The sequence below is a fragment of the Esox lucius genome, chromosome 7 (assembly GCF_011004845.1).
Source record: "Esox lucius isolate fEsoLuc1 chromosome 7, fEsoLuc1.pri, whole genome shotgun sequence".
In the NCBI taxonomy this organism is placed as follows: Eukaryota; Metazoa; Chordata; class Actinopteri; order Esociformes; family Esocidae; genus Esox; species Esox lucius.
In genome coordinates this window covers 47,560,674-47,587,649 of record NC_047575.1, presented here as the reverse complement: position 1 = coordinate 47,587,649, position 26,976 = coordinate 47,560,674, and the positions used below count along the sequence as shown (strand labels likewise).

The window sequence follows — 26,976 nt, the reverse complement described above, 5'->3', positions numbered from 1 at the left end:
GTTTACTTTCATGACAAATAGCATCTATAAACTGTAAGGCTTTTGCCACTGGCCGTTATAACAGCTTATTAGCCAGTAATAGGCTTACTAGTATCTACTAACTTCCTAGGAATAATCATAAGAATTCAGCAATTGCTAGTGAGACAGAAACAGTCGCAATATAACCGTATACAGTTTCAGTTAAGGCTTAATATAACGTAACTACTGTATGTTGTAGCCAGCAAATGTGTTTGTCTATCCTGACCCAAAACACATGCACGTACATCGAAAATCCACCAGAAACAGTCGCAATATAACCGTAAACTGTTTTATTTCAGTCTTACTATAATGGTTTTACGAACTCGGGACCTATAGTTCACAAGTCCACTTCTCTAACCACTACGCTATTTAACAAGGGGTAGTCAGTCAGTCAGTAAGAGACATTCGCCCTTCTTGGCCGGCTCATCTTACAGGGTCTGGCAAAATTAAGGGAACACATCAGGTCTCGATGAAGGAAAGATATTTTAGATCAAAACCTTTACTGTACATTATGTAATTCGTTGAGAACATGATGTAACAACAGTCAATGGAAAACCAAATCCATTTAGGGCTGGATTCACAGGCTATTCCAACTTACATGAATTTCCTCCTTCTTAAACCTAACCGTCTCCAGACTTTTTCACGTCTGTCACATGCTCAGTGTGAACCTGCTCTCAACGGTGAAGAGAACGGGGTGCCAATAGCTGACCTGCCAATTCTGATGTTCTCTGGCGAATGCCATTCGAGTTTCATGGTGCTGGGCTGTGAGCACAGGTCCCAATAGAGGACATTGGGCCCTCATGGAGTCTGTTTCTGACAGTTTGGTCACAAACATGCACACTACTAGCCCGCTGGAGGTCATTTTATAGGGTTCTGTCAGTGTCCTCCTGTTTCTCCTGGCAAAGAGCAGATATAAGTCCTGCTGCTGGGTTGCTGCCCGTCTACGAACCTGTCCAGCACTCCTTGTGTAACGGCCCGTCTCCCGGTATCTCCTCCATGCTCTTGAGACTGTACTGGGAGACACACCAAACCTTCTTGTGACGGCACGTATGGATGTGCCATCCTGGAGGAGCTGGACTACCTGTGTAACATGAATGGGCTGCAGGTACCGCCTCATGCTACCATTAGTGACAAGACACTAGCAAACCGCAAAACCAGAGAAGGTTTAGGAGAGTGCAATTGTCTGTGGACACCACCTGCAAAACCATTCCCTTTTTGGGGGTTGTCCTGCTGTTACCTCTCTAGTGCACCTGTTGTCACTTTCATTTGCACTAAAACAGGTGACACTGAATCACAATCTTGCCCTAATCTTAACCCTAAACCTAACCCTTACCCTAACCTTAACCTAACCCAAACCTCAATAAAGTAACATATATGCCTAAACTTTACCTAGATGTAATGCCTAACCTTAACCAACAACACCTGGACCTTAAAGAAACCCCAATTCTAACTATAAAATTGTTTGTCTGTTTTTACTATAATCATTGGGACATTTGGTCCCCATGAGTTCAGTAAGACCTAACCCACACACACACACACACCTGCTAGAAACGCTGAGGAATTACACACACTTTCCACAAATCGTCTCGAAACACTAAGGAATAACACACACACACAAACTGGCTGGAAACACAGAGGAGGAATAAGGACCCATACGGTAAACAAAAAAATGAATGGTGAGCTTGAAGGGAGACAGACGCTCCCAGCTGTGCTCAGGAGCCACCCCCTGCCAGGCTGAAAGGACCGGAAGATAATTGCTAATGCATCATTTAAATCTCCCAGCTCTCCTGACCAAACAGCTACAAACCTGTGTGTGTGTGTGTCTGTGTGTGTGCATAAAGGGAGCGATATACTGTATTTAGTGGTTCCTAAGAGCTCACAGGCATCTGTGGTTCAGGAAGTCAAACGGCACATAATTATCCTTGTACACAGTTAACATCAATGATGTCAAATTGTCTATGAGATAAATGAATGGCCATTTGACTTCCTAAGCCACAATCTAGGACAGAGGGGCGTGTTGTTAGAGACCTATAGTGTTTTTTACATGCAGTTTGTTCAGACAGACAGAAAGACGAGACGGACAAGACACATAGGGACAGTGAGAGAGACAGACAAAGACAGAGATACAAGACACAGACAGAGAGAGAGACATATATCCAAGACAAAGAGACAGACAGAAAGGCGAGACAGAGACAAGATTGCAGAGATAAGACAGCAGAGACAAAACACAGAGACAAACAAACACCCGTTTTTCCACTAGGGTTTGATCTATATATATATTTTTTTGCTTCAAATACTCCAGAACACAACAGGAAAAAGCCATTTTAGGAGAACTGTACTTAGGAGCTGTTCTTGCACAATGGTCCTTTAACTATGCATCAGTGGGTTTCCTCCAGAAGCTGAAACAGGCTGGATGGCAGAAACTAGGCAGCAGGTCATTTTAAGTGACCCAGACCTCAATAGAGAAACAGATACTCCCAGACTGGGGAAGGAGGGTCAGAACAGGGTCAAACTGCAAGGGATTAAAAGTGAGGGCAGAGGGCATTACGACACCAATTAACTTATCACCCACAACAATTGGAATAGATGTCGGGAACAGGGGTGTTGTCTCATCCAGGCTTTCTGGGGATTCACCCCAAGTTGACCTCTATTTACTCTGACAATCAAGTCCAACCAGAGTCACGCAGCGGAACGCGGAAGGCAGATAAATGAGTCACGACCCCGCCTCTTCACCTTGACCCTCCTCACTCACAATCCTTGGACTAATTCTGCTCTCCGAGTCTCCCTCCACCCATCACACCCCCTCTCCTGGTGTCAGCCACATCTGCCAATTATCTTCATATTGGCTGAGAACTTCCCGATAAGTCGTTCGGCCAGCCGCTGTGTTATGGGATTAGCGTCACACAGGAAATTGAGGGACGCAACAAGGTGACACATACCAATTCAATCGATGATAAGATTGTCATTGAAAAGTGTCAGGGCTTCACAAGTCAAGGGCAAAGCAGCAGCTAGCAAGGCACAGCTCAGTGTCAAAGGTCATAAATGGGTTATTTATAACCCTCGGTGTCTTCACATACACATCATAAACATAAATGTGTGTGTGTGAGAAATCTCTCCATGTTCCTAAAAGGTAACAGCTCACATCCCTGTCAGTCCACCCGTTCGTGCAGCTCGATTACACGAGAGACCTGACCGACTCCCAACACCAGTCCAGTTCCACATGAAGGTCCAACCAGGCAGATCCTGTCCTACTTAGTCTATGCGGCGGCAGAGTGAAATGTGGGCTGAGCTCGTCTCATGCTAAGTATAGCAAGGACAGCCTGTTATTACGCCACACCACTGGCCCATATAAAAACAGCAGAGGAGTCGTACAACAAAACTCAAAGCGGCGTTCAAACTGGAACACTTCATTCAACGGCCAGCACAGAGCGGAGATACGCCGGCATTGACCCGGTTAAAAACAGCAGGGAAACCGGAACAGGATGGCATCAGACGGGATGTTCATCGACAACCCAAACACGTATAGGACTAACTGCCAATAGACCTCGGTAAGGTCCACTGGACACCATTGCCAGATAATGGGCCCATTAAGAGTGATGGAGACCAGCAGGAAAGAGACTATTGGCAATCAGACCGGCAGGTCCGTTGTCCTGACAGAGCACCCGATGCATTCTGCCAAACACTCTACCACCAGTGGGGGTTTAACCACTGAAAAGGGAGAGGGATTACAAGTACAACCGTCACCACACCCTTGAGTCCGGGACCTACCTTGAGAAACCCTCCCACCTCACAGCCATGGACCTCCTCGTAGGGCCTCTTGCCCGGCGCGGCCGTGTGGAGCGCGGGGACGGCGGAGGGGGTCTCCGGAGCTGCCTCGCTCATTGAGTCACCATTGGGGGTGGTAGCTTTGGCACGGTGATCCTCTGCCTCAGTGTCCCCGGCCTGCTGGAGCGGCTCCGGCTGACCCAGGGACCCCATGTCTCCCCGAACGACCCCATGCACGTCTGCGTCTGGTGCAGGATGACCCGGTTCTGGTTCCGACGGCTGCTCTGGCCTGGTGCACAGGTCGTACATCACTGTGTAGGGTTAACAGCGGGCAGTAAAGAAGCAGCTGGGATCAGTAAGCCCACATTGGATCGAGGGGGGGGGGGGTCAAGGCCAGGTCGGGCAGTCACAGTATTGTCCTTCGCTGTCGACGGAATTTAAATAACCAGATTTTATAAAGGAAAAAGTCACCCAGACACCATCGTTTCCTCCGCTTTCCCCCAGCTTGTTCTTCTGGCTCTCTCTCTTCAGTGGCGGTTATCAAAAGACGTTTGGGGGTTGGACTGTTCCAGGCCAACCTCAAAAGTGTTTGACATCGACACAATAAGATCAGTAAGCTCAGCAATTACTGAGCGTATCAGAAACCACGCTCCCTCCTAACTTAGTTACTGTAGTCAGCCTGGCCAATCAGAAAGAGGTTAAACGGCGACAGCAATAACACTAGCTAGCAGATTGTCTTCTGCCTTCTTCCCTTATTAAATATTCCTTTCACGGGAGCAAGCATCATTGTCAAGACGAGTCCAGCTCAACACGGAGTCCATAGAGCTACTTCTGGGAGAGTGCAAATGGTCAAGGCCAGCAGACTCACTGAGGTCGAACAGAAAAGCTCCTGCGGAATAAAATGTCTTCAATGAAGCCTTTTAGGAGCAAATGATCACGCGTGTACTCCCTCCGATCAGAACAGGGAAGCGTGCAGTCTCCTGATTCACAGACCTACTTGCTATGCAGACTAAGGGAGACCGCGTCGTCCATCCTGCTTCTCCCGACTCCGTTCTCCGGGGGAACGGAGCAGTCGTCGCTCATCCACAAATTGGCAACGGCGCTGAAAAGCCTTGTAGAAATCAGCCGTCCTGTCTGCGTCGCACAGACGAGGATTCAACGGGGACTTCGGCGACGCGCGGCAGCTAAACGGTCACGTCAGCAGGTAAATGAGCCGACAGAAATGACAGGCTTGTCTAACAGGTTCCCGGCTCTCCCTGTCTCCGCCGGCAGTCTGGGCAGCAGGTGGAGTCCAGCTGTCCCTGCCTCTTGGTTGGTGCCGCTTCACAACAGGCCTGGATGAGCTGAGCAGTGCGTCCCACACAACGACACCACGGAGACGGAAGACGACTTCCAGCTAGAAGGGGAAAATACTGCCTGCGTGTGACCGTGTGTGTGTTTTTGAGAAGAAGAGACGGGAGGGGGGGGGGGGTTTGGTCCTCCTATCACATCAAGGCAGCATCTGGGAGGCAGCCAATCATGACTTGAGGCTGGAGCCGGTTTCCATGGAGATGACGCTGGAATGATGTTGGTTGCCTATTGATTGTTGAAGAGGAGGCGACGAGGGGAGGGCTGGAGGAGGGCAGAGGGATGATACCATGTGTAGGCGCGCGCACACAGACGCGTGCGCATGCACGCACGCACGCACGCGAGACGTTTTGGTGAATGACTGATAAATGCATAAACCCAGGTGGTTTAGATCTATTTAAAGCATTGAAGTACTAATGTAAGTTGGGACCAAATGCTTCCCATATTGAGGACACAGTGTCACACTGAGAGGCGGTTAGAAGGGGCCAGACCAGTGCACCACATTCTCCTGTACTGCAGCAGCCACGCCATAAGAGGCAGCATTCAGATTTTCCCAAAACACATAATGAAGAAACACGGAAAGTGTACACACACATTCACACAGAATCACAGCTACACTTCAACTCCTTGCTAGCTGCTTATTAATATAGTAAACAGAGGGCAAGAGAGCCCCTTGGGAGATTAACCAAAACCACAGGCAGACTCAACCAAACAGGAAGACGCAACCAACCAGAGGCTCACGTCAACAGTGCTAACCTAGGTTGGCCTCGATTCTAATTACATTCCGGTCAATTTAGATATCCACGTTTTCCTAATAGATAAGCGCTGAGGTCCTGAATAGACTGGAAATGAATTGGAATTTTCCCAGACAGTGGCACAGACAAAATAGGCAGAGCGGCACAGGGTTCAAACCTTGACGTGGTTCAAAGCACAGTGGATATCCAATGAACACTAAACTCATTCCAATGGGAAGAAATGACAATAATAAACGTTAGTCTTTCCAGAGTGGGAATGAAATGTGTTATGGATGGAAATGTGGATGGATGATAACGGCACCATTCATGGATACACAATACAATCTGACAAACTCTTTCCAGGTCTGACCATGGACAAACGGTCTGAATACTTATATACGCTACCCTTCCAAAGTTTGGGGTCACTTAGCCAGTTTCCTTGGAGCCCGTTTGCGCTGTTCTGTGAAAGGAGCAGTGCAAAGCGTTGTACAAGATCTTTAGTCTCTTGGCAAGGAACAGCCTTCATTTCTCAGAACAAGACAGTTTCTGGCCATTTTGAACCTATAATCAAACCCACAATGCTCCCGATACTCAACTAGTCTAAATGCAGGTTGAACTGCAGTTTTAATTAGCACAACAGTTTTTAGCTGTGCTAACATAATTGCAAAAGGGTTTTCTAATGATCAATTAGCCCTTTAAAATGATAAACTTGTAAAATGTGCCTGACAGCTGGTGGGAATGGGCCTCGGTACACTGTGGAAAATGTATGTATTATTATATCCTTATCTATTCAATATTCTGTAGGTTTTTTGTACTCTGTATGCTTGAAACATTATGTAATATTAAAAAAGACTCCTCTTCCCTTGTCAGCAACTCATAATGTCTGAATCGGTGTTCAGGTGGCAAATCCACCATAACCACTGTCATTTATAGAGAGACAGGCCCTGGACCTGGGCCCCAAAACCACCATAACAACAGTCCTTAACAAAGAGACAGGCCCTGGACCTGGGCCCCAAAACCACCATAACCACTGTCCTTTACAGAGAGATAGGACCTGGGCTCCAAAACCACCATAACCAGTGTCCTTTACAAAGAGACAGGCCCTGGACCTGGGCCCCAAAACCACCATAACCACTGTCCTTTACAGAGAGATAGGACCTGGGCTCCAAAACCACCATAACCAGTGTCATTTACAGAGAGACAGGCCCTGGACCCCAAAACCATCAGAAGAACAGCCACATAGGGTTCCTGTTACTTGTATTGTACAGGTGAATGGGACTCTCTTCCTTATTTGGGAGAGCTAGCAGAAGACCCCATATAGTAACTGTCCAGGTTAATATGTCAGCTTTTGACCGGCTTGTCTGAGTAGCCGACATTCTATGATTCTCTTTATCATTCTATGATTCTCTTTATCATTCTATGATTCTCTTTATCATTCTATGATTCTCTTTATCATTCTATGATTCTCTTTATCATTCTATGATTCTCTTTATCATTCTATGATTCTCTTTATCATTCTATGATTCTCTTTATCATTCTATGATTCTCTTTATCATTCGATGATTCTCTTTATTTCTTTGTCTCTTGGATCCATGTCTGTGTGCTGCCTATGTTGCATTTCATAGGCTGCATCATGGCAGCAACTATTCCTTGTATGTACATTCTGCAAGTACTGATGTCGTCACCTATACAGCGGGATGGAATGTAAGCTCAAACCTCAGCAATGTCATGACACTACTCTGTGTTGGTCTCTGTACTCTTTTTGTCACGATACCTGTTCCCGCACATATGCTAATAATCACCAACTGATAATAATCAACTGTTAGGCTAATGACGTAAGATTTTTTACTTGATAAATTGCTTTCCTGGAAAGGAAAAAAAAAGGTGCACTGGTCTCTTAATTTTTTCCGGAGCTGTATATCAGTGTTTCCATTTTCTTAAACTGGCACACATTTCTAAAAGCATTTTTGTTGCTTTGCACTATGGGTAATTGTGTGTAGACTGACAGTCTCACAAATTCTACACAGTTCACTCGTTCTCTGTCGAACTGAGAAAACAATAACTTTTAATAAAACTGCCCCAAAATTTGTTTTTCCAGCTTTTGTGAGCAGGTTAACCAAAAATGAAAGCAAAACATCCATGGAGGTGAGAGTGGTTTTGAATGTGTGGTGGCTGTAATTCAGCTCAGGTAGCTTATTTTGAAGGTAGCCTATTTTGCCAGGGGCCAGTATTGGTTTTTAGATGAGCATAACCCAGGCATCTGATACAGGATCCTCATTACAAGGATTTAAGCCTTTTCTGGTTAAATATTAACAGGATAAGGTGTTTTAAGAATCCAGTTTCCTAATAATAGAGAATTGGCAAGCACAGATGGTCACAGTCCCGAAGCAGCTCTTAACTTAGGAGATAAAATCACCCCTTTGAGGGTGGATTTACCTGGCTTAAGCCTGGAGTGTATGCCATAAATTGAGTGTGTTGAGAAGACGTAAATATATAAAATATTAAACCAGGGTTCAAAACAATATATATTTAATGGAACAGCCTGGCAAGATTTTACATTACTATAGCCTTGAACCAATTACTTGTGAATTTCAGGTGCAGTGTTTGGGTTTCAGCTCGGTCCAATGAAGTAGGCTGCATAACTCAATCCCTCTCTTATATGTAGCACACACTAAATCTTGAGGCAAGGGCAGACATTTCAGCTGAAGCAATTAGTCTCTTTTCCGGCCTGACAGTCCACTCTGGGGATGGCCCCTCTGACATGGGGTCATATATTCTGGCCGGTGCTATAACAGAAGCTATAAAAAAGGGGAATGGAAGATTGAGCATGACTAATAAATTGTAAATAAATAATTAGAAACGCATTACTATTAGTATGTGGAGACCTGAAGACCGAGACCCAGGGGGCCGAGACCTGGGAAATGATAGCTGGGGGGCGAAGATCCGGGGGCAGCGATCACTGGGGACCAACACCCGGGGATCGATAGCCGGGGACAAACCCCTGGGGATCGATAGCCGGGGACTGATAGCGGGGGACAAACCCCTGGGGATTGATCAGCGGGGACAAACCCCTGGGGATCGATAGCCGGGGACTGATAGCGGGGGACAAACCCCTGGGGATTGATCAGCGGGGACAAACCCCTGGGGATCGAAAGCCGGGGACAAACTCCTGGGGATTGATAGCGGGGGACAAACCCCTGGGGATTGATAGCCGGGGACTGATAGCGGGGGACAAATCCCTGGGGATTGATAGCGGGGGACAAACCCCTGGGGATTGATAGCCGGGGACTGATAGCGGGGGACAAACCCCTGGGGATTGATAGCGGGGGACAAACCCCTGGGGATTGATAGCCGGGGACTGATAGCGGGGGACAAACCCCTGGGGATTGATAGCTGGGGGCCGTGCATTAATAGGGGCAGTCATAATGCATACCACTGGTAATGAATCATAACTGTGTGTGCGTGTGTGTGTGCGCGCCAGCACGTGACACCCCCATTTCAAGCGTAATTGTGGATCTTGAAAGAGAGTGTCATTTTATTAAGGACAGTTCTATTTCTGGACACCCGACTGAGTGATCAAAGTAACAGAGGTGGACTCTCCACCCCACCCACTCTGAAGTTTAACGGTCACTGCAGCAGCCACCCAAGACCACCCAGTCACTCCACCCAAGACCACCCAGTCACTCCACCCAAGACCACCCAGTCACTCCACCCAAGACCACCCAGTCACTCCACCCAAGACCACCCAGTCACTCCACCCAAGACCACCCAGTCACTCCACCCAAGACCACCCAGTCACTCCACCCAAGACCACCCAGTCACTCCACCCAAGACCACCCAGTCACTCCACCCAAGACCACCCAGTCACTCCACTCAAGACCACCCAGTCACTCCACTCAAGACCACCCTGTTACGCCAACAGATCCCAATGCCATGATCCGCCAACTGCTCTGGAGAATAAAGATTTGGCGCGCTTTGTCGTTTCGATCGGATGCAGTGCGTGCACGGTGTATTACGACCACATTTTGCAGTAAATTGGGTTGTTTGCTGTACTCGGAAATGCCAGGTGTTTGGTTGCCTGACGTTTCCTTGAGGCAAATTCAATTCTGGCAACCGAAGTCAACCTCGGCAGAAACGGCGATGACTTAAGTAATCTTCCTCTCGGCAAAGCCACTAAGCTACTGAAAGCACATCCGCCTTCTACTGTCCCAGAGTGAAATCAACCCTTCCCTCCGTGTTTTGGTGTTTCCAGTGAACACCGCTTGACAACACTTTGGTTTTCACATGTTCTAAACTGCATTAGCCACCAAAATAAATGAGCATGCGGCTCGCTTAAGTTGGGCAGAGGCGTGTGTGACACTGTTTCCATCGACCGGTTCATCACACAGTGGTCAACAAAGGGGCAGAGAATCTATTTAAAGTGTTTCGCTGGCCACATATGTGCTGGGAGAAAGACAAAACAATCTCTTGGTAAAAGTCCAACTGAATGCCCTGATCATCAGCACAGGGAGAAGTGAAACCGAGACTTCCTCCCCCAGAAAGAGTGAATGCACTCTCTCAGGGCATTTCAACTCCACTTCCTGTTCAGTTAAACTTTAATTATGTGGTGCCTGCACAAGCATGACCTTGGCAAAGAACTGAACCAACCTTGACACTCTCCTCTAACAAAGACCCAATCTCCCTGATCCAACCGAGTATGAACTCTTATAAACATGAATTGAAAACCCTGACTTGGGGGCGTGGGGCACAGATAAGAAAACAATAGCCAGAACACAGTGTATGCCAGGAACAGCTATTTCCAGCAGAAACGTGTCCAACATATGTGCTACATCCAGTATGCGGCAGTCCTGTGGGCGAAAATGCCTTGTTGATGCTAGAGGTCAGAGGAGATTGGGCCAACTGATTCAAGCTGATAGAAGAGCAACTTTGACTGAAATAACCACTCGTTACAACTGAGGTATGCAGCAAAGCATTTGTGAAGCCACAACACGCATAACGTTGAGGCGGATGGGCTACAACAGCAGAAGACCCCACTGGGTACCACTCATCTCCACTACAAATAGGAAAAAGAGGCTACAATTTGCACAAGCTCACCAAAATTGGACAGTTGAAGACTGGAAGAATGTTGCCTGGTCTGATGAGTCTCGATTTCTGTTGAGACATTCAGATGGTAGAGTCAGAATTTGGCGAATGAGAACATGGATCCATCATGCCTTGTTACCACTGTGCAGGCTGGTGGTGGTGGTGTAATGGTGTGGGGGATGTTTTCTTGGCACACTTTAGGCCCCTTAGTGCCAATTGGGCATCGTTTAAATGCCACGGCCTACCTGAGAATTGTTTCTGACCATGTCCATCCCTTTATGACCACCATGTACCCATCATCTGATGGCTACTTCCAGCAGGATAATGCACCATGTCACAAAGCTCGAATCATTTCAAATTGGTTTCTTGAACATGACAATGAGTTCACTGTACTGAAATGGCCCCCACAGTCACCAGATCTCAACCCAATAGAACATCTTTGGGATGTGGTGGAACGGGAGCTTCATGCCCTGGATGTGCATCCCACAAATCTCCATCAACTGCAAGATGCTATCCTATCAATATGGGCCAACATTTCTAAAGAATGCTTTCAGCACCTTGTTGAATCAATGCCACGTAGAATTAAGGCAGTTCTGAAGGCGAAAGGGGGTCAAACACAGTATAAGTATGGTGTTCCTAATAATCCTTTAGGTGAGTGTATGTATCACCTCTTATGGTGAGCACCAGTTAAGCACCTTAGCCATCCACATGTATCACCTTGTATGGTGAGCACTTGCAAAGCACCTACTCCATCTATATGTATCACCTCTTATGGTGGGTACCTGTTAAGCACCTTAGCCATCTGTATGTATCACCTCTTACGGTGAGCACCTAACCAATCTGTATGTTATCAACTCATATATTTAGCATTTGCTAAGCACCTATTCCATCTCTATGAATCACCTCTAACACATTTCCTTGACTTACACATTTCCACCTCTTACATATTTCCTCTTCGCCTCTTCACTACTGATGTTGAGACGGGTGTTTTGCGGGTACTAACAAGTCATTTTTTCCTGGCCATTTTGAGCCTGTAATCAAACCCAGAAATGCTGATGCTCCAGATACTCACAATATATGATGCAATTTATTGATCTCTTGCCTATTCTTTTGTACACAGTGTTTTGACTGTATCTACACGCCTTTGTCCAGGTTGTCTTTGTGAATAAAAATAGGGTCTCAAATGGCTAACCATGTCAAAATAAAGAAAAATAAAAAAGACAAGAAAAAGTCAAACTCAACCACACTAACAAATGACAGCGCAGAGTGGATCTGGAATCCACCAAAGTGAGATCACTCTATGCATGACAGAGGACATGATCACAAGGGATATTGGAAATAAAATTATTCTAATCCATCTAATAACCCAAAAGCAACGGGAAACAAGCCACCACCATCAGTTTGTGTAACAACCCCAAACAGAATGGCTGTCAACTTTTTAAATCAGACAAAGCCAGCTGCTTTCCTATTACAGAGAAGAGACGCACGTGCACCCGTTTGTAGAGCTACCCTCATGGGGACCAGAAAATATAAATTGCGTGCTCCCTTGCCCTAATCTTAACCCTAACCCTTACCCTAACCTAACCCTAACCTTAATAAACTAACATTTACGCCTAAACTTTACCTAGCTGTAATGCCTAACCTTAACCAACAACGCCTTGATCTTAAAGAAGCCCCAATTCTAACAAATGTATTGTAAGTTTGACCCTAAATCTAAATCCTGAGCCGGAAATTTACTTTTGCCTCACGGGGACCGGCAAAAGGTCCCAATGAATCTGGTTTGACTATACTCATTGGGACATTTGGTTCCCATGAGTTTAGTAGGCCCTAAAACACACACACACACACACACACACACACACACACACACACACACACACACACACACACACACACACACACACACACACAGTATTTCCTAGATACAAATCAACTCTCCCTCCTCAAAAGTCATACTTTCAGTTTTTAATTTGACCCTCCACGCACAACACAGTCCTAGTTTCAGTTACTAATCCACCCCCCACACACAACACAGTCCCAGATAATTACGATTAGTTACAAATCAACGCACCACATGAGCTCACTAAGTATTTAGACGGCCTTCTCTTCTCATTTGAGGTCAACTGATGACTGTATACTTAGATTGCTGTTAAGTACAATAAAACACATACTATTTCGTTTTTTTTTATGAAAGGGATTTATTCTGACACTGCTTAACCCAGATTTCACTTCATTACGCTAATATTGAAGAACTATCAAAAACACTGTCACTACCAAGTACAGGGAGATACTTACATGAAGGGCCTCTTCTAAAAGGGAGTTTCAAAACTATAACAGGCTGGATTTATCTTTCTGACGGCTCAATATTGGTGATACAGTTTGTTCTGAAAAATGAAAATGTCACAAAGTCCACCAACACCGCCTGTGCACTCCTCATCCCTCTCCCGTTGTCATCCCTCTCACCAACACATCTTGTCCACTCAGCCATTGTCCCCCTACCATCCACGCCCCTCTCCTGTCCTCATCCCCCAACCGTCCCCGTCCCTCTCCCGCCCCCCTACCTTCCCCGCCCCCCTACCGTCCTCATCCCTCTCCCGTCCCCCTACCGTCCTCATCCCTCTCCCGTCCTCATCCCTCTCCAGTCCCCCTACCTTCCCCGTCCCTCTACCGTCCTCATCCCTCTCCCGTCCTTCTATGTTCCCCGTCCCCCTACCGTCCTCATCCCTCTCCCGTCCCCCTACCGTCCTCATCCCTCTCCCGTCCCCCTACCGTCCTCATCCCTCTCCCGTCCTCATCCCTCTCCCGTCCACATCCCTCTCCCGTCCCCCTACCGTCCTCATCCCTCTTCCGTCCCCCTACTTCTCATCCTAGTCTCAAGAGGCCACACCTCTAATCTCCTCATTCCACTTCTCTCTCCAAACTGTAGGCAGCCATGGACAGAATGACTGACAGACTAATAAAGGCATCAGACTTGACAATGGTCACATTTGCCATCCACAACTCAATTACAAACACTTGTGTCTGTGTTGACCACACACGCACACACAGACAGACAGAACACAAATAGCACTGGATTAGCCTCTGAACTAATGGCTGGGCGGTGGGGAGGATCCCCATGCTAGCAGGCTACAGGAGTCTTGACGTCACCACATCATACAACCCAAGAGCACATCAACAAACATAACAGACATAACAGCATGTCTCACCACTCCCATGAACATCGTGTCTGTGGCCCAGTGTGAAACCAGCCCAACGTGATCCAAAGTTCACGCGGGTCGCCCCGGACCGCCCAAACCTCAAAGGAGGGTTAGCGCGGCATGTGGCGCAGATCTGGCACTAACAACCATCTGGACAGACAATTGTTACCGGATAAATCTCTTGGTATGAATTGCAGCGCCTTCTGTGGAGTCAGTTAAGGACACATTATCAAACAGACTGGAGCCTGGCCAAGCGGGACCACTTGAAAGCGCAGAAAGGTAGCCTGACACGGCTAACCAATTAACGCCAAACAGCAAGGATGCTACTAGGTTTTTTCGTGGCGTTTTGTCACAAAATAAGTACATTTAAAATGGTGGCGTAACGAAGAGGTGGTGTTTCCACTCAACACAAAAGCAACATGGGAGAGCACATGTCTGTCTGGACCAACACACATTTTGGATCTGAGCTCAAGGACGACAGCAGGTGAGATCAGGGACCAGTGGTCATTCCTATGATCATTGTGGCTTTCAGGCAGTTTACACACACACACACACACACACACACACACACACACACACACACACACACACACACACACACACACACACACACACACACACACACACACACACACACACACATCCTACTTGTCAAAAGGACAAGTGGCTAAACAGTTTTTATGGCCAAGCCCTTACGAAGCTTAGGCTAAGCTAGTCCCTTTTCTTGGCATCACCTCTGTGAGGACTAATTTCCACTGCGCATGAATCCTACACTCAAACCGGTGCCAAAGCCGGTACATACTGGAGCAGTCTGCCTGACACATTGACCTTGGCACCCAGGACACCCAGCCAGTTCAGTGCCACCCAGGACAGATCATTACAGTACTGACCCACGGGCCAGTGTGTCAGAACAGGACATCCAGTGATGGTCAACAAGTGGTAGCTAAGCTAACATTTGCTAGCGCCATGGCTTAACAGACAATAACCGTTGTGTAAAACAGAGTGTGTACAGATAAGGACGTCACTAAACAAAAATCCACACTGATTTGTCCCAGTTTGGTCCAGTTTGGTCCAGCAGTCGGGGCTTCAGCCTCCAGTGGGTTCAAATCTGGCCCACATGTACTGCTGCACCATGGGTTAGAACCTGGCCCACATGTACTGCTCCAGCATGGGTTAGAACCTGGCCCACATGTATTGCTCCAGCATGGGTTAGAACCTGGCCCACATGTACTGCTGCAGCATGGGTTAGAACCAGGCCCACATGTACTGCTGCACCATGGGTTAGAACCTGGCCCACATGTACTGCTGCAGCATGGGTTAGAACCAGGCCCACATTTACTGCTCCTGCATGGGTTAGAACCTGGCCCACATGTACTGCTCCTGCATGGGTTAGAACCTGGCCCACATGTACTGCTCCTGCATGGGTTAGAACCTGGCCCACATGTGCTGCTCCAGCATGGGTTAGAACCTGGCCTGTGGGTCTTGGGCCAAATAAAATATTTTTACCGATATTCCAGTCCAATAAAGCACAAACAACCTTAATAGTTTTTAAAGATATATTCTATCGAGAAGCTCTCAACTGTTATCACAGCATGAAAGTTCTTTCAAATCAAGCTGTTGTGTGGTGTTTCATGAATTGACCAACAACAAACCCCATAATATCTGGATTGCGGACTGATTGGTTTCATTTGATCACCTTCCAAAGTCCATGATGAGGACTGCTTTGGTTTTCAGCTGTATATCTTACAGACTCACTGAGTCAGAAATATGCAATATTGCATTTTTAAGCCTGTGCTGATGTAACCATAGCAAAGACTTAGCACTTTTACACCCCAAAGGACTTGAATTACATTTCACAAAGACATGCTACATCACCAGAATCAATGCATAGATGAAAGCGCGAAGCAAAGGCCTTCACTATAATGACACCAGAAGGATTACCTCAAACCACCTCAACAACCTTTAATTAAAGGCAGCGGGGTGAGAAAATGCATAGATGAATAAATACAGCCTGTATATGAACTAGCTTACCGCTGTGCTGTCCTCCATATCCTCTGACCCGAGGGACTGAGCCTGGTGGTCCAAGCCTTCACTGGGTGTGGAGGTGGTCTGAGAGGAGGAGCCGTCTCGACAGGTGTCCCCTGCTAAGGGAGAGGGGCAGCGGGCAGCTGCACCGAGGTCTCTCCCTGAAGCGGAGCTTCCCTGCTCCCTCCTGGTTCTCTTGTTGGGCGGAGGGGAGGAGGGACTCTTGGAGCTCAGCGAGAGGGACAGGGAGCGACCCAGCGCCGGAGGCCCGCCGCCTTGAGGCTCCTTGGGACTGTTGCCCGAGTTGGTTCTGCTGGTGCGATGAACACAGCTATTGGACCTGGGTCTGGGATCCCTAGAGGAGCTCTGGTTCCGCTCCTTCCCAGTGCCTGGTCGTCCATGGGCCTCTAGCATGTGGCAGAGGTAGAGGCCCTTCTCCAGGTCCAGCTCCTGACGGAGGCGCTCTAGGACCACTGCCTCCTCTCCGCCTCCATCCTCTAGCTGCTCCTGCAGCCTCCCAAGCAGCTGCTCCAGCTTGCGGTAGCTGGCCTCGCTGCCCACACAACCAGGCTCTGTGTCTGAAGTCCCCCTTCTGCTCCCCCCACCACACTTGCCGACGGCGTAGCTGGCCTCTTTAGAGAGCCGGCGCACCCTCCCCAGCCCGGCGCCGACTGGCCTCAACTCCTGCCCTTTGTACCTCAACAGGCACCTCACCTCAGCGGCCCGCTCCCTCCCCAGTGCCTCCTGGAGCCGCAGGAGCTCCTGGGCCTTCTGTCTCTCGTGCTTGGCAGTCAGCTCCCTCAGGGCCCGCTGCTGCTCCCACTCCGCCTCCTTCCGCAGGCGTCGGAGCTCCAGGGAGAACCTCTGCTGAGCCTGACGGTTAAGGCTCTTCTCTGCCTCCAGGGCCGAGCGCAGCTTCTCCAGGTCGCCCCCGTGGCCTCCCGGCTCACGCCACTGCCTCTTGGAGGACAGAATCAGGGCGTTACCACCCCGGTCTCTCCCCATGTTCAGTGAAGTACACCCTCACAGCAAAACAGTTACAGGCATTGACAGGAGGGCCGCTCGGTTTAGGCCCAGGGAGAAAAGCCCATGGGGTGTGGCTGTGGGACAGATAATTATGTGGTGCTCATGCAAGAAGCTAGGACGTAAAGGCTGATGCTTAGCAAGAGGCATGCAGTTATAGTACAGCGCATCACTGTTGAGAAGAAAGGAAAGGGAGGAATGTCAGAAGCTGTCAGAGATGAGATTCATCGTTAGATGGATGGGACAGTTGTTGGTTAGTGTATGGTTCTACTATTAGATTTTAAGCTTTAATAAACATTCGCCAGAACTGTTTGGTGTATTGACCCATCAGAGGAAAAACGTTAAGCTAGTTTTTATATGTATATATATATATTTTTTTTAAAGTCAGTAATTAAGCAAGTGCACGAGATGGGCATCATAAGCACTTGTCAGGCATCGTAAAAACAGGTTTGGAATGGGTGACAGACGACGCTAACGTGTATCTGTAAATAAATGTGTACTGTAGATAGTCTCGCTCCTACACGTAAACTTACAAAACACTCCACATACAGTGGAAAAAGACAGAGACGCAAAATGCATTCTAGTAGCTAAGCTAGCTACAGTAGCTAATTATGCACCGTTAAGCAACAAAATATCGTGGATGCAACAAGTGATCACAGTAAATTGCTATTTTATTGTTTAACAATTCTATGCATGTATAGTCAGATGTTACCTTCATACACCTAGCTCACATTACATGGTGGGTGCTCTAAATGGCCAGGTTAGACGCGAAAAATGTGACACCCCTGTGAGAACTTATCCTTAACGACTATATTACATTAGTCAGTCCGCGAACTCGGTAAACACCGGTAACGACGTTAACCACACGTGGAAGGCAAAGCCCAAGACATTGGGGATTTAAAGCCCCGACCCTAGATAGCACACACAGAGAGGTGGGCTAGTACCAAGCTAGCTAACGGAACAACAAACACAAATCAACTCACCTCTTCTTTATTAGCTAGCTTACAGCAACAGACAAACTAAGATTATAGCCCTGTCATTTGCGACTAAAATTACTAGCTAACTATTTATTCATTTGAGACTCATGACCACAACCGGTGCCCACGCATGACAATCGTTGTTTATGTACTTGAAGTACCTTATCTGCCTCGGTCGAATTAGAAATCCGCATCTCAAGGGAGCACCAGTTGCTTCAGGACAGCACTGCCCGTTTGTCCGGAGTACTTGAGTCGCCCCGTCATCAAGTGGACCAAAGACATATTCACTGTGAACCGAGCGACCACTAGCGGCATGCACCGACAAACGCACGGCCCATGCTTCAATAAGTCAAATGAAATAAAAGGATTAAACATGACATGTGAGTCGAGCGGGTGATTTTGTAATGACATATTTTTGGTGTCTGTTATTTTGTGCTGAATGTAGCCTTTAGTCGATGATGCTGACCGTGAACGCAAAGCAAAGATTCATACAAATCTGTGATTGACAGTTAAAATGTAAAGATCTGGTCATTTAAATAACTAAATAAAGACGTCTGTGTTTATTCAAAACATTAGCCATGTAAAAAAAAACGCCAAAGAAGTAACCAAGTTTCTGGCCCATGGCTCCCTCGCTGGTGACTAGAAAAGAATGAATGGCATTATTGTCCAGTAGAACTCCCACGTTTGCCAGCTTGGGGCACATTGGAAAGAGACCCAGACAATGCCAGAGATGACTGCGCGCCGAGCCTTGTGACGGCCCCTGTGGTTCTGTCCGTAGTGAGGAAGAACACTGTTGTGTCTTCATTTGTTTCTGCATTTCAACTACCTCTCTGCCTCCAGCTACTAACTGTTGTTTTCTTTGAATATGGTAATTGGTTTACTTTCTAGCAACCCTTGTCTTTTCAGATTGAGGCTTTGGGGAAAAGAGACAGTATAGTGTACTTTCATTTCTTGTTTTCCTCTTCAGAATCAACTGTTCTTGAGAAAACAGACAACATTTATTGAAATTGTTTTCTATGTTCTAGGTTGTTGTTAACTTGTTTTCTTTGTCTTGATGAAAACTGGACTCTTGATATTTAACTGTAATTTCACGCATTTAAGTGTAATATTTCTACTGTATTTAACCTTGTTAGGGAGCAGTTCTACAACACAGGACACTGATGGCCTCGGCCTCGTTAGTGGACAGGTCTATAATATGGGCCCCCGATGACCTCGGCCTCGTTAGGGGACAGGTCTATAATATGGGACCCTGATGACCTCTGCCTCGTTAGGGGACAGGTGTATAATACGGGACCCCGATGACCTCGACCTCGTTAGGTGACAGGTCTATAATATGGGACCCTGATGACCTCTGCCTCGTTAAGGGACAGGTCTATAATATGGGACCCTGATGACCTCTGCCTCGTTAGGGGACAGGTCTATAATATGGGACCCCGATGACCTCGGCCTCGTTAGGGGACAGGTCTATAATATGGGACCCCGATGACCTCGGCCTCGTTAGGGGACAGGTCTATTATACAGGTCCCCGATGACCTCAACCTCGTTACTGATGACCCAGCACATGAACAGACCTCATATCCTGATGATTACTGTGGATTGTCTACACTTTCCCTTCACAATCTGACACAAACCCCTCTACTGTTTTAAAGGAAACACCAGTGTCTGAGTGGATGTGGATGTGGATGACTACTGGGGATGGGGGTGGGGGATGCTTCCTGAGGTATGTTGCATCCCTTTAATTCAGTGGTGCCAGGTCGGATAAGGGTGTTTTGGGGACAGATGGGGGTGTTTTGGGGACAGATGGGGGGGTTTGGGGACGGATGGGGGGGTTTTGGGGACAGATGGGGGGGTTTTGGGGACAGATGGGGGGGTTTTGGGGACAGATGGGGGTGTTTGGGGACGGATGTGGGGGTGTTGGTGGGATTTAGTCTACTGTAACTCTGTTAAGAGAGTGCTTCATCGCTAAGATCGTTTTATGTAGATGAATGAGTCTTGTTGCCAGATTTACGTCAGTGAGGAAAATGATCTTTGTTTGAGACCTTCCTGAGGTAACGTGGGACTCCGTGTAGTGGCCAGTGTTCACCCGTTTACACTATTTTGATGTGTGATTTCTCTGACGCAAATCTGGCAATGAGTCTCGCTCATCAAAATGGAACTATATTAGTGTATAAGATGCTAGTCACTCGAGGAATTTTGAATTAGAAATGAAAGAATTACACTGTCAGACTGTCATCTTGGATTCTATTTTTCTATTATGCAAACAGACTCCATTGGCCTGGTAAGATAAATACTTAATTTGAAACAATCCCAGCACACAAAAGACAATGATGTGGATCAATCAATACAATTTATTTAAGTCCTTTTCACATTAGCAGTTGTCACAATGTGCTTTTACAAACACCCAGCCTGAACCCCAAAAGAGCAATTAACAACAGTGTTGATCCACCATGGCCAGGAAAATCTCCCTAATAGGATAACACAACTTGGTTCAGTTTTTTCTTTTGCCTTGTGCACTTTTAACTGTTTCTGTCCCTGAGCTATAAAAACAAATCCATGCTTTTCTTACTTCTAGACTAGATTACTGCAATGCTCTTCTTTCCAGTTACCCTGACAAATCAATAAATAAACTTAAATTAGTGCTTCACACGGCTGCTAGAATCCTAACTAAAACAACGAAATGTGAACACATTACTCCTGTCCTAGCGTCCTCACACTGGCTGCCTTCTTTTGCCTTGTGCACTTTTAACTGTTTCTGTTCCTGAGCTATTGTTCCCATGTATACAATTTACAGTGACAAAGTAACCTGTAAGACATCTCAGGGGGTTCTTGACCACTTAAAGTAAACAACCTGTGGATTGGAGGCTTACATCAGAAACACAGTGGAACATGGTGATGAGAAACACAGTGGAACATGGTGATGAGAAACACAGTGGAACATGGTGATGAGAAACACAGTGGAACGTAATGATCAGAAACACAGTGGAACATGGTGATGAGAAACACAGTGGAACGTGGTCACCAGAAACATAGTGGAACGTAATGATCAGAAACACAGTGGAACATGGTGATGAGAAACACAGTGGAACATGGTGATGAGAAACACAATGGAACATTGTGATGAGAAACACAGTGGAACATGGTCCCCAGAAACACAGTGGAACGTAATGATCAGAAACACAGTGGAAACTGGTCACCAGAAACACAGTTGACCATGGTGATGAGAAACACAGTGGAACTTGGTGATGAGAAACACAGTGGAACATGGTGATGAGAAACACAGTGGAACATGGTGATGAGAAACACAGTGGAACATGGTGATGAGAAACACAGTGGAACTTGGTGATGAGAAACACAGTGGAACATGGTGATGAGAAACACAGTGGAACTTGGTGATGAGAAACACAGTGGAAACTGGTCACCAGAAACATAGTGGAACGTAATGATCAGAAACACAGTGGACCATGGTGATGAGAAACACAGTGGAACTTGGTGATGAGAAACACAGTGGAACTTGGTGATGAGAAACACAGTGGACCATGGTGATCTTAGTGAGTTGACCAGTCACATCAAAGAGGTGATCTACTTGTTCAAAAGTGGATAAAAAAAAAATATGGAAATAGAAATATTGGCAGAATTTGTAAATGCAGCCCATTTTTGTTGGTTGCGAGCATGTTTTTATTGTTGGCTTAAAGCAAAAGTTGTAAGGGGGAGAGTTTTTGTTCGCCTTTGGAGGTTGTATTTTAAGTAAGATGACCTGATTGGGGTTTGTGCTGTTTTGAGTAACCCCATCAGTCAGCATGTGTTTCATATTGGCTGGTCACCTCAATAGTCTGGATGTCTTTTGTTTGGACTGTAACAGCTGAAATCTAAGAGATGCTGACACAGTGCTTCAGACTGAAAGATAGAAGGACAGAGTAACACCTTCAGTTGTTCTCTCCTATTTCCTAAGATAATACATGCCTAAAACACTTATTCTCCTGGGTTTTGCATACTATTTGTATGCAATTATACCTAAATCGGTTTGCCGTTTCTGGTTTTAATTAGTTGTTCACTCATAGTGGGTGTTTTTAAAAAACAATTTTCCCTGTTGCTTAACAACATATATTGGATGCCCCCATGAATGTTTTTCACAATCACTTTTGAGAACCCCTGTTGTTTTGGTTTGTCAGTTCTCTTAACATTTGAACAACAACATTTTGGGTTGGTCATTAGGGAACGTACCAATAACCCCAATGAAATATTAAGTGTTTCCCTTGGGGGTCACACAGTCGTTAAAGTTTCACTTCCAGGTTCAAATCTGTATAGACTATCTCATCCAACTTGTGCCACATTGTCAAATGACGAAGAGAACATAGATACAGCGATCACACTGAAGGACTCTCAGTCACTGCTCTCATTCAGACCCAGACGTTGCAGCTGAGGCACGACTTCTCAACCATCAGTAACCAGCTCAACCACCGCTGTTTGTGGGAATCGGAGAGATCCCTCCGTTGCCATGGAAACCCTTAGGCACATGCTGCACTCACACGGCTGAACCTTTGATGGGGCCGAGGGAGAGGAGCAGAGGGGACGGATGGATGAATGGTCTTCACGGCTTTCTCATCGCCGGCTGAGGTCGGGCGGGGAAAGACGAAACCCCGGATTGACATCGATAGACTGACTGGGTCAACGCCCACTTGGAAGGAACCACAATGGACCTAAAAGCACACCAGACACAATGAGCCTGAATGCAATCGGGGTCAGGTGGGAAAGTACTTCAGGATAGCTGCTAAGGAATGATACTAGCGTGTCCCTGGCACACACACAACGATGACCTGAGGGTTGTACATTCTCAGATAGGACCACAGACAGGGAAGTAGTCGTGTGAGGATTCTGGGTAAACCGAGGGGTTTGAATCCTGAATGCTGATTGGCTGACACCCCCTCTTGCCTTATCACTTGTTTCCCATGAATGTTATGTCATCTTAAAAATAGCCTACTTGGCGAATCTTTTGATGGGACGCAAATCTGTGGAAATGTGATTTGGATGGGGGTGATGGTAAGTTACGTTTGGTCCTCGGAAGTGGAGGACAGAGAACTTGTTGCTTTTAAGCTCAAGGAAAACAGAAATGCTCGTTTTAGGACCCAAAAAACAAAGAGCGTTGTTAGCAGATCTCACTGTGAACCTCGACGGCTGCATGGTCGTATCCCAAAAAACTGTAAAAACCTTGGCGTTACCCTTGACCCTGACCTCTCCTTTGATTAACATATAAAATATTTCTCAAGAGTTGCTTATTTTCATCTTCGAAACATTGCAAAAATCTGAAACTTTTTATCAAAAACCAATGCAGAAAAACAAATCCATGCTTTTATTCTTCTAGACTAGATTACTGCAATGCTCTTCTTTCCGGTTACCCTGACAAATCAATAAATAAACTTCAATTAGTGCTGCACACGGCTGCTAGAATTCTAACTAAAACAACAAAATTTGAACACATTACTCCTGTCCTAGCGTCCTTACACTGGCTGCCTGTTAGGGTTAGGGCTGATTTTAAGGTTTTATGGTTAACCTATAAATCAATACATGGACTTACTCCTACTTACCTCGCTGAAATGATCCAGCCATACATACCTACACGTAACCTACGATCGCAAGATGCAGGCTTTTTAATTGTACCTAGAATTTCTAAACAAACAGCCGGAGGCAGGGCCTTTTCTTGCAGATCAAGACGATACCTGATGATTTCAGCTGCCACTGTGCTGACACCTCCCCCTCCCCCATGTTGTCCCTTTCCTTGTCCAGCTGGTCATGCTTCTGACCTGGACTAAGTTTAAATAGACTCTAGACTCAGCCCACACGCATTTATTAATTATTACAATTGTAATCTTAATATGTTCACCCGGCACAGCCAGAAGAGGACTGGTCACCCCTCTGAGCCTGGGTCCTCTCTAGGTTTCTTCCTAAATTTTGGCTACCTTAGGGAGTTATTCCTAGCCACTGAAATTCAAAAACAATATTGTTTGCTCCTTGGGGTTTAAGGCCAGGTGTTTTGTAAAAGCACTTTTTGACAACTGCTGATGTAAAAAGGGCTTTATAAATACATTTGATTTATTGATTGTGTTGTTTTATGCTTTAGAAGAAAACATTTTGATTTTGCTGTTCAAAAGTCTGCATACCCTTAGTTCTTAATACTGTATATTGCCCCCTTTAGCATCAATGACAGTGTGAAGTCTTTTGTAATAGTTGTCTATGATGCCCTGAATTCTTACAGGTGGTATAGCTACCCATTCATCTAAGCAAAATGCATCCAGGTCATGCAAAGTCTTTGTCTGCAAATTGTCTGCCAGTATTGTTTGATAACATGCTGCATTAATCTCGCCATCAATTTTCACAAGATTCCCAGTGTCTTTAGAGCTCACACACGCCCAAAACATCAGTGAGCCACCACCATGCTTCACAGTGGGCATGGTATTCTGTTCACTATAGGCCTTGTTGCCCCCTCTCCAAACATAGCGCTTATGGTTGTGACCATAAAGCTCTGTTTTGGTCTTGTCACACCAAATTACGGTGTCCCAGAAGCTGTCAGGCTTCTTTCTGGCAACCCGACCATGCAGCTCATTTTTTTTCAAGTGTCGTCTTTTTCCACACACCGTCTTTATCCAGAGCAGCATGTATTTCTCCTCAGGTTACCTGTGGGTTTTTCTTTGTACCTGAACAATTCTTCTGGCAGTTTTGACTGAAATCTTTCTTGGTCTACCTGACCTTGGCTCCACTTCTTAATAAGTGATTGAACAGTACTGACTGGCATTTGCAAGGCTTTGGATATCTTTTTATATTTTTTTCCATCTTTATAAAGTTCTATTACCTTGTTATGCAGGTCTTTTGACAGTTCTTTTCTGTTCCCCATGGCTCAGTATCTAGCCTGCTCAGTGCATCCACGTGAGAGCTAACAAACTAATTGACTATTTATACATAGACACTAATTGCAATTTAAAAAGCCACAGGTGTGGGAGATTCACCTTTAATTTCCATTTTCACCTGTGTGTGTCACCTTATGTGTCTGTAACAAGGCCAAACATTCAAGGGTATGTAAACTTTTGCTCAGGGCCATTTGGGTGATTTCTGTCACCATTATAATTTAAAAAGGAGCCAAACAACTATGTGATAATAAATAGCTTCATATGATCACTATCCTTAAATAGTTAGAATAGTTTTTTTTGCATGATCGGTCATGTTTTCAAAATCACTGCCAGGGTTTGCAAACTTATGAGCACGACTGTATGTCTGTATGTCTGTATTACTGTATGTCTGTATTACTGTATGTCTGTATTACTGTATTACTGTATGTCTGTATTACTGTATGTCTGTATTACTGTATTACTGTATGTCTGTATGTCTGTATTACTGTATGTCTGTATTACTGTATGTCTGTATTACTGTATTACTGTATGTCTGTATGTCTGTATGTCTGTATTACTGTATGTCTGTATGTCTGTATTACTGTATGTCTGTATTACTGTATGTCTGTATGTCTGTATTACTGTATGTCTGTATGTCTGTATGTCTGTATGTCTGTATTACTGTATGTCTGTATGTCTGTATGTCTGTATTACTGTATGTCTGTATTACTGTATGTCTGTATGTCTGTATGTCTGTATGTCTGTATTACTGTATGTCTGTATTACTGTATGTCTGTATGTCTGTATGTCTGTATTACTGTATGTCTGTATGTCTGTATGTCTGTATTACTGTATGTCGTGGAACAGTCTATAGTTGATACATCCGTACGCATCGGCCATTTGACAATGACATGATCAATCTAGATAACAATGGAAAATATATTTCCATTCCAGCTAGAGTACAAAGACGTTAGGTGGAAAGTGCGCATCCACAATATAAATGTTCTGTCGTGTGATTTGTCGATGAAATGTGAGCTCCGGCAGAGTTTCCTCTGCTGTTTTTGTCCTTTCTGGGAACGACGGAGGGAACGAGGAGAGGGGAACTGTGTTGTTGGTGGTAGATGGGAGGGGCGCATGATTAGGCAACACTTTCTCACTTGTCCGTTAGGGTTCTGAAATGATGTCGTTCACAAATGTTTGATCTGAAATACTAAATTCATGGATTATTTCCTCAATACATTGATATTTATTAGTTAGATGTTGGGTGATTAAAATGTTTTGCGATGAACAGCATATGTGTGGCCTTTCTCAGTATGTGTGCCTTCATATCCAGGACATTATTAAGTGGTTTCTGTTTCCAGGTGTCTTTGTTTGTTCCATCTTTAAAAAAAATAAAAATCTTTTGTCAACTATTTTGGCATGCTGTCCTGAGCTGTGAAAAACAAGTTTTGAGGGAAAGCGAGGACGGAGAGTGGAATGGGGGAAGGAGGGGGCGAGATAGATAGGGGGGGGGGGGGAGATAGAGAGACAGACAGAGAGAAAGGGGGGAGAGAGAAGTGATCCAGCCTGGCGGGCTGGAGGGGGGCACTAGAGTGTTTGGGGTAAGCTACTATAGGTCATAACAGAATGGCACAATCATACACACACACACACAAATGTCACCTGATGGCAGAATGAGTCTAGGAGATCCATGCCTTTTGTCTACATTATTAGTAGCAGTAGCTGAGCTGAGGTGTAGGAAGTGACATTGACAAGTAGTACTGAAATGACAAATCTTTTGCTTTTTCCTCCACAAGCCAGTTACACAATGTTCTGACCTCAGTCTGACCAATATCTGGGTTGGAGAGTCTGAGATCCGGGCCAAAGCTCCCTGCCTGGGGTTGCAGAGGGGTGGGGATTAGCCCTGGTGAAACAGAATTCCTGTATTTGG

General features: G+C 45.9%; 1 protein-coding gene across 8 annotated transcripts in view; it reads right to left on the bottom strand.

Annotated features, from left to right (window-relative positions):
* The window catches only part of LOC105027779 (peripheral-type benzodiazepine receptor-associated protein 1), a 99,787-nt gene extending 81,359 nt beyond the window's left edge, over nucleotides 1-18,428 (bottom strand). For 6 of the 8 annotated variants that reach the window (XM_034293536.1, XM_034293535.1, XM_034293537.1 and 3 more), the window contains exons 1-2: nucleotides 18,330-18,418; nucleotides 16,175-17,363 (exon numbers count right to left, since the gene is read on the bottom strand). In XM_034293536.1, coding sequence (XP_034149427.1) covers nucleotides 16,175-17,173 — 999 coding nt within the window. In that variant the 5' untranslated portion in view covers nucleotides 17,174-17,363; nucleotides 18,330-18,418. Of the gene's footprint in view, nucleotides 1-3,786; nucleotides 5,212-16,174; nucleotides 17,364-18,329 lie in introns of those variants that run through there. The other 2 variants (XM_034293534.1, XM_034293539.1) reach the window with 2 other exon arrangements.
* Between the last annotated feature and the right edge of the window lie 8,548 nt (nucleotides 18,429-26,976).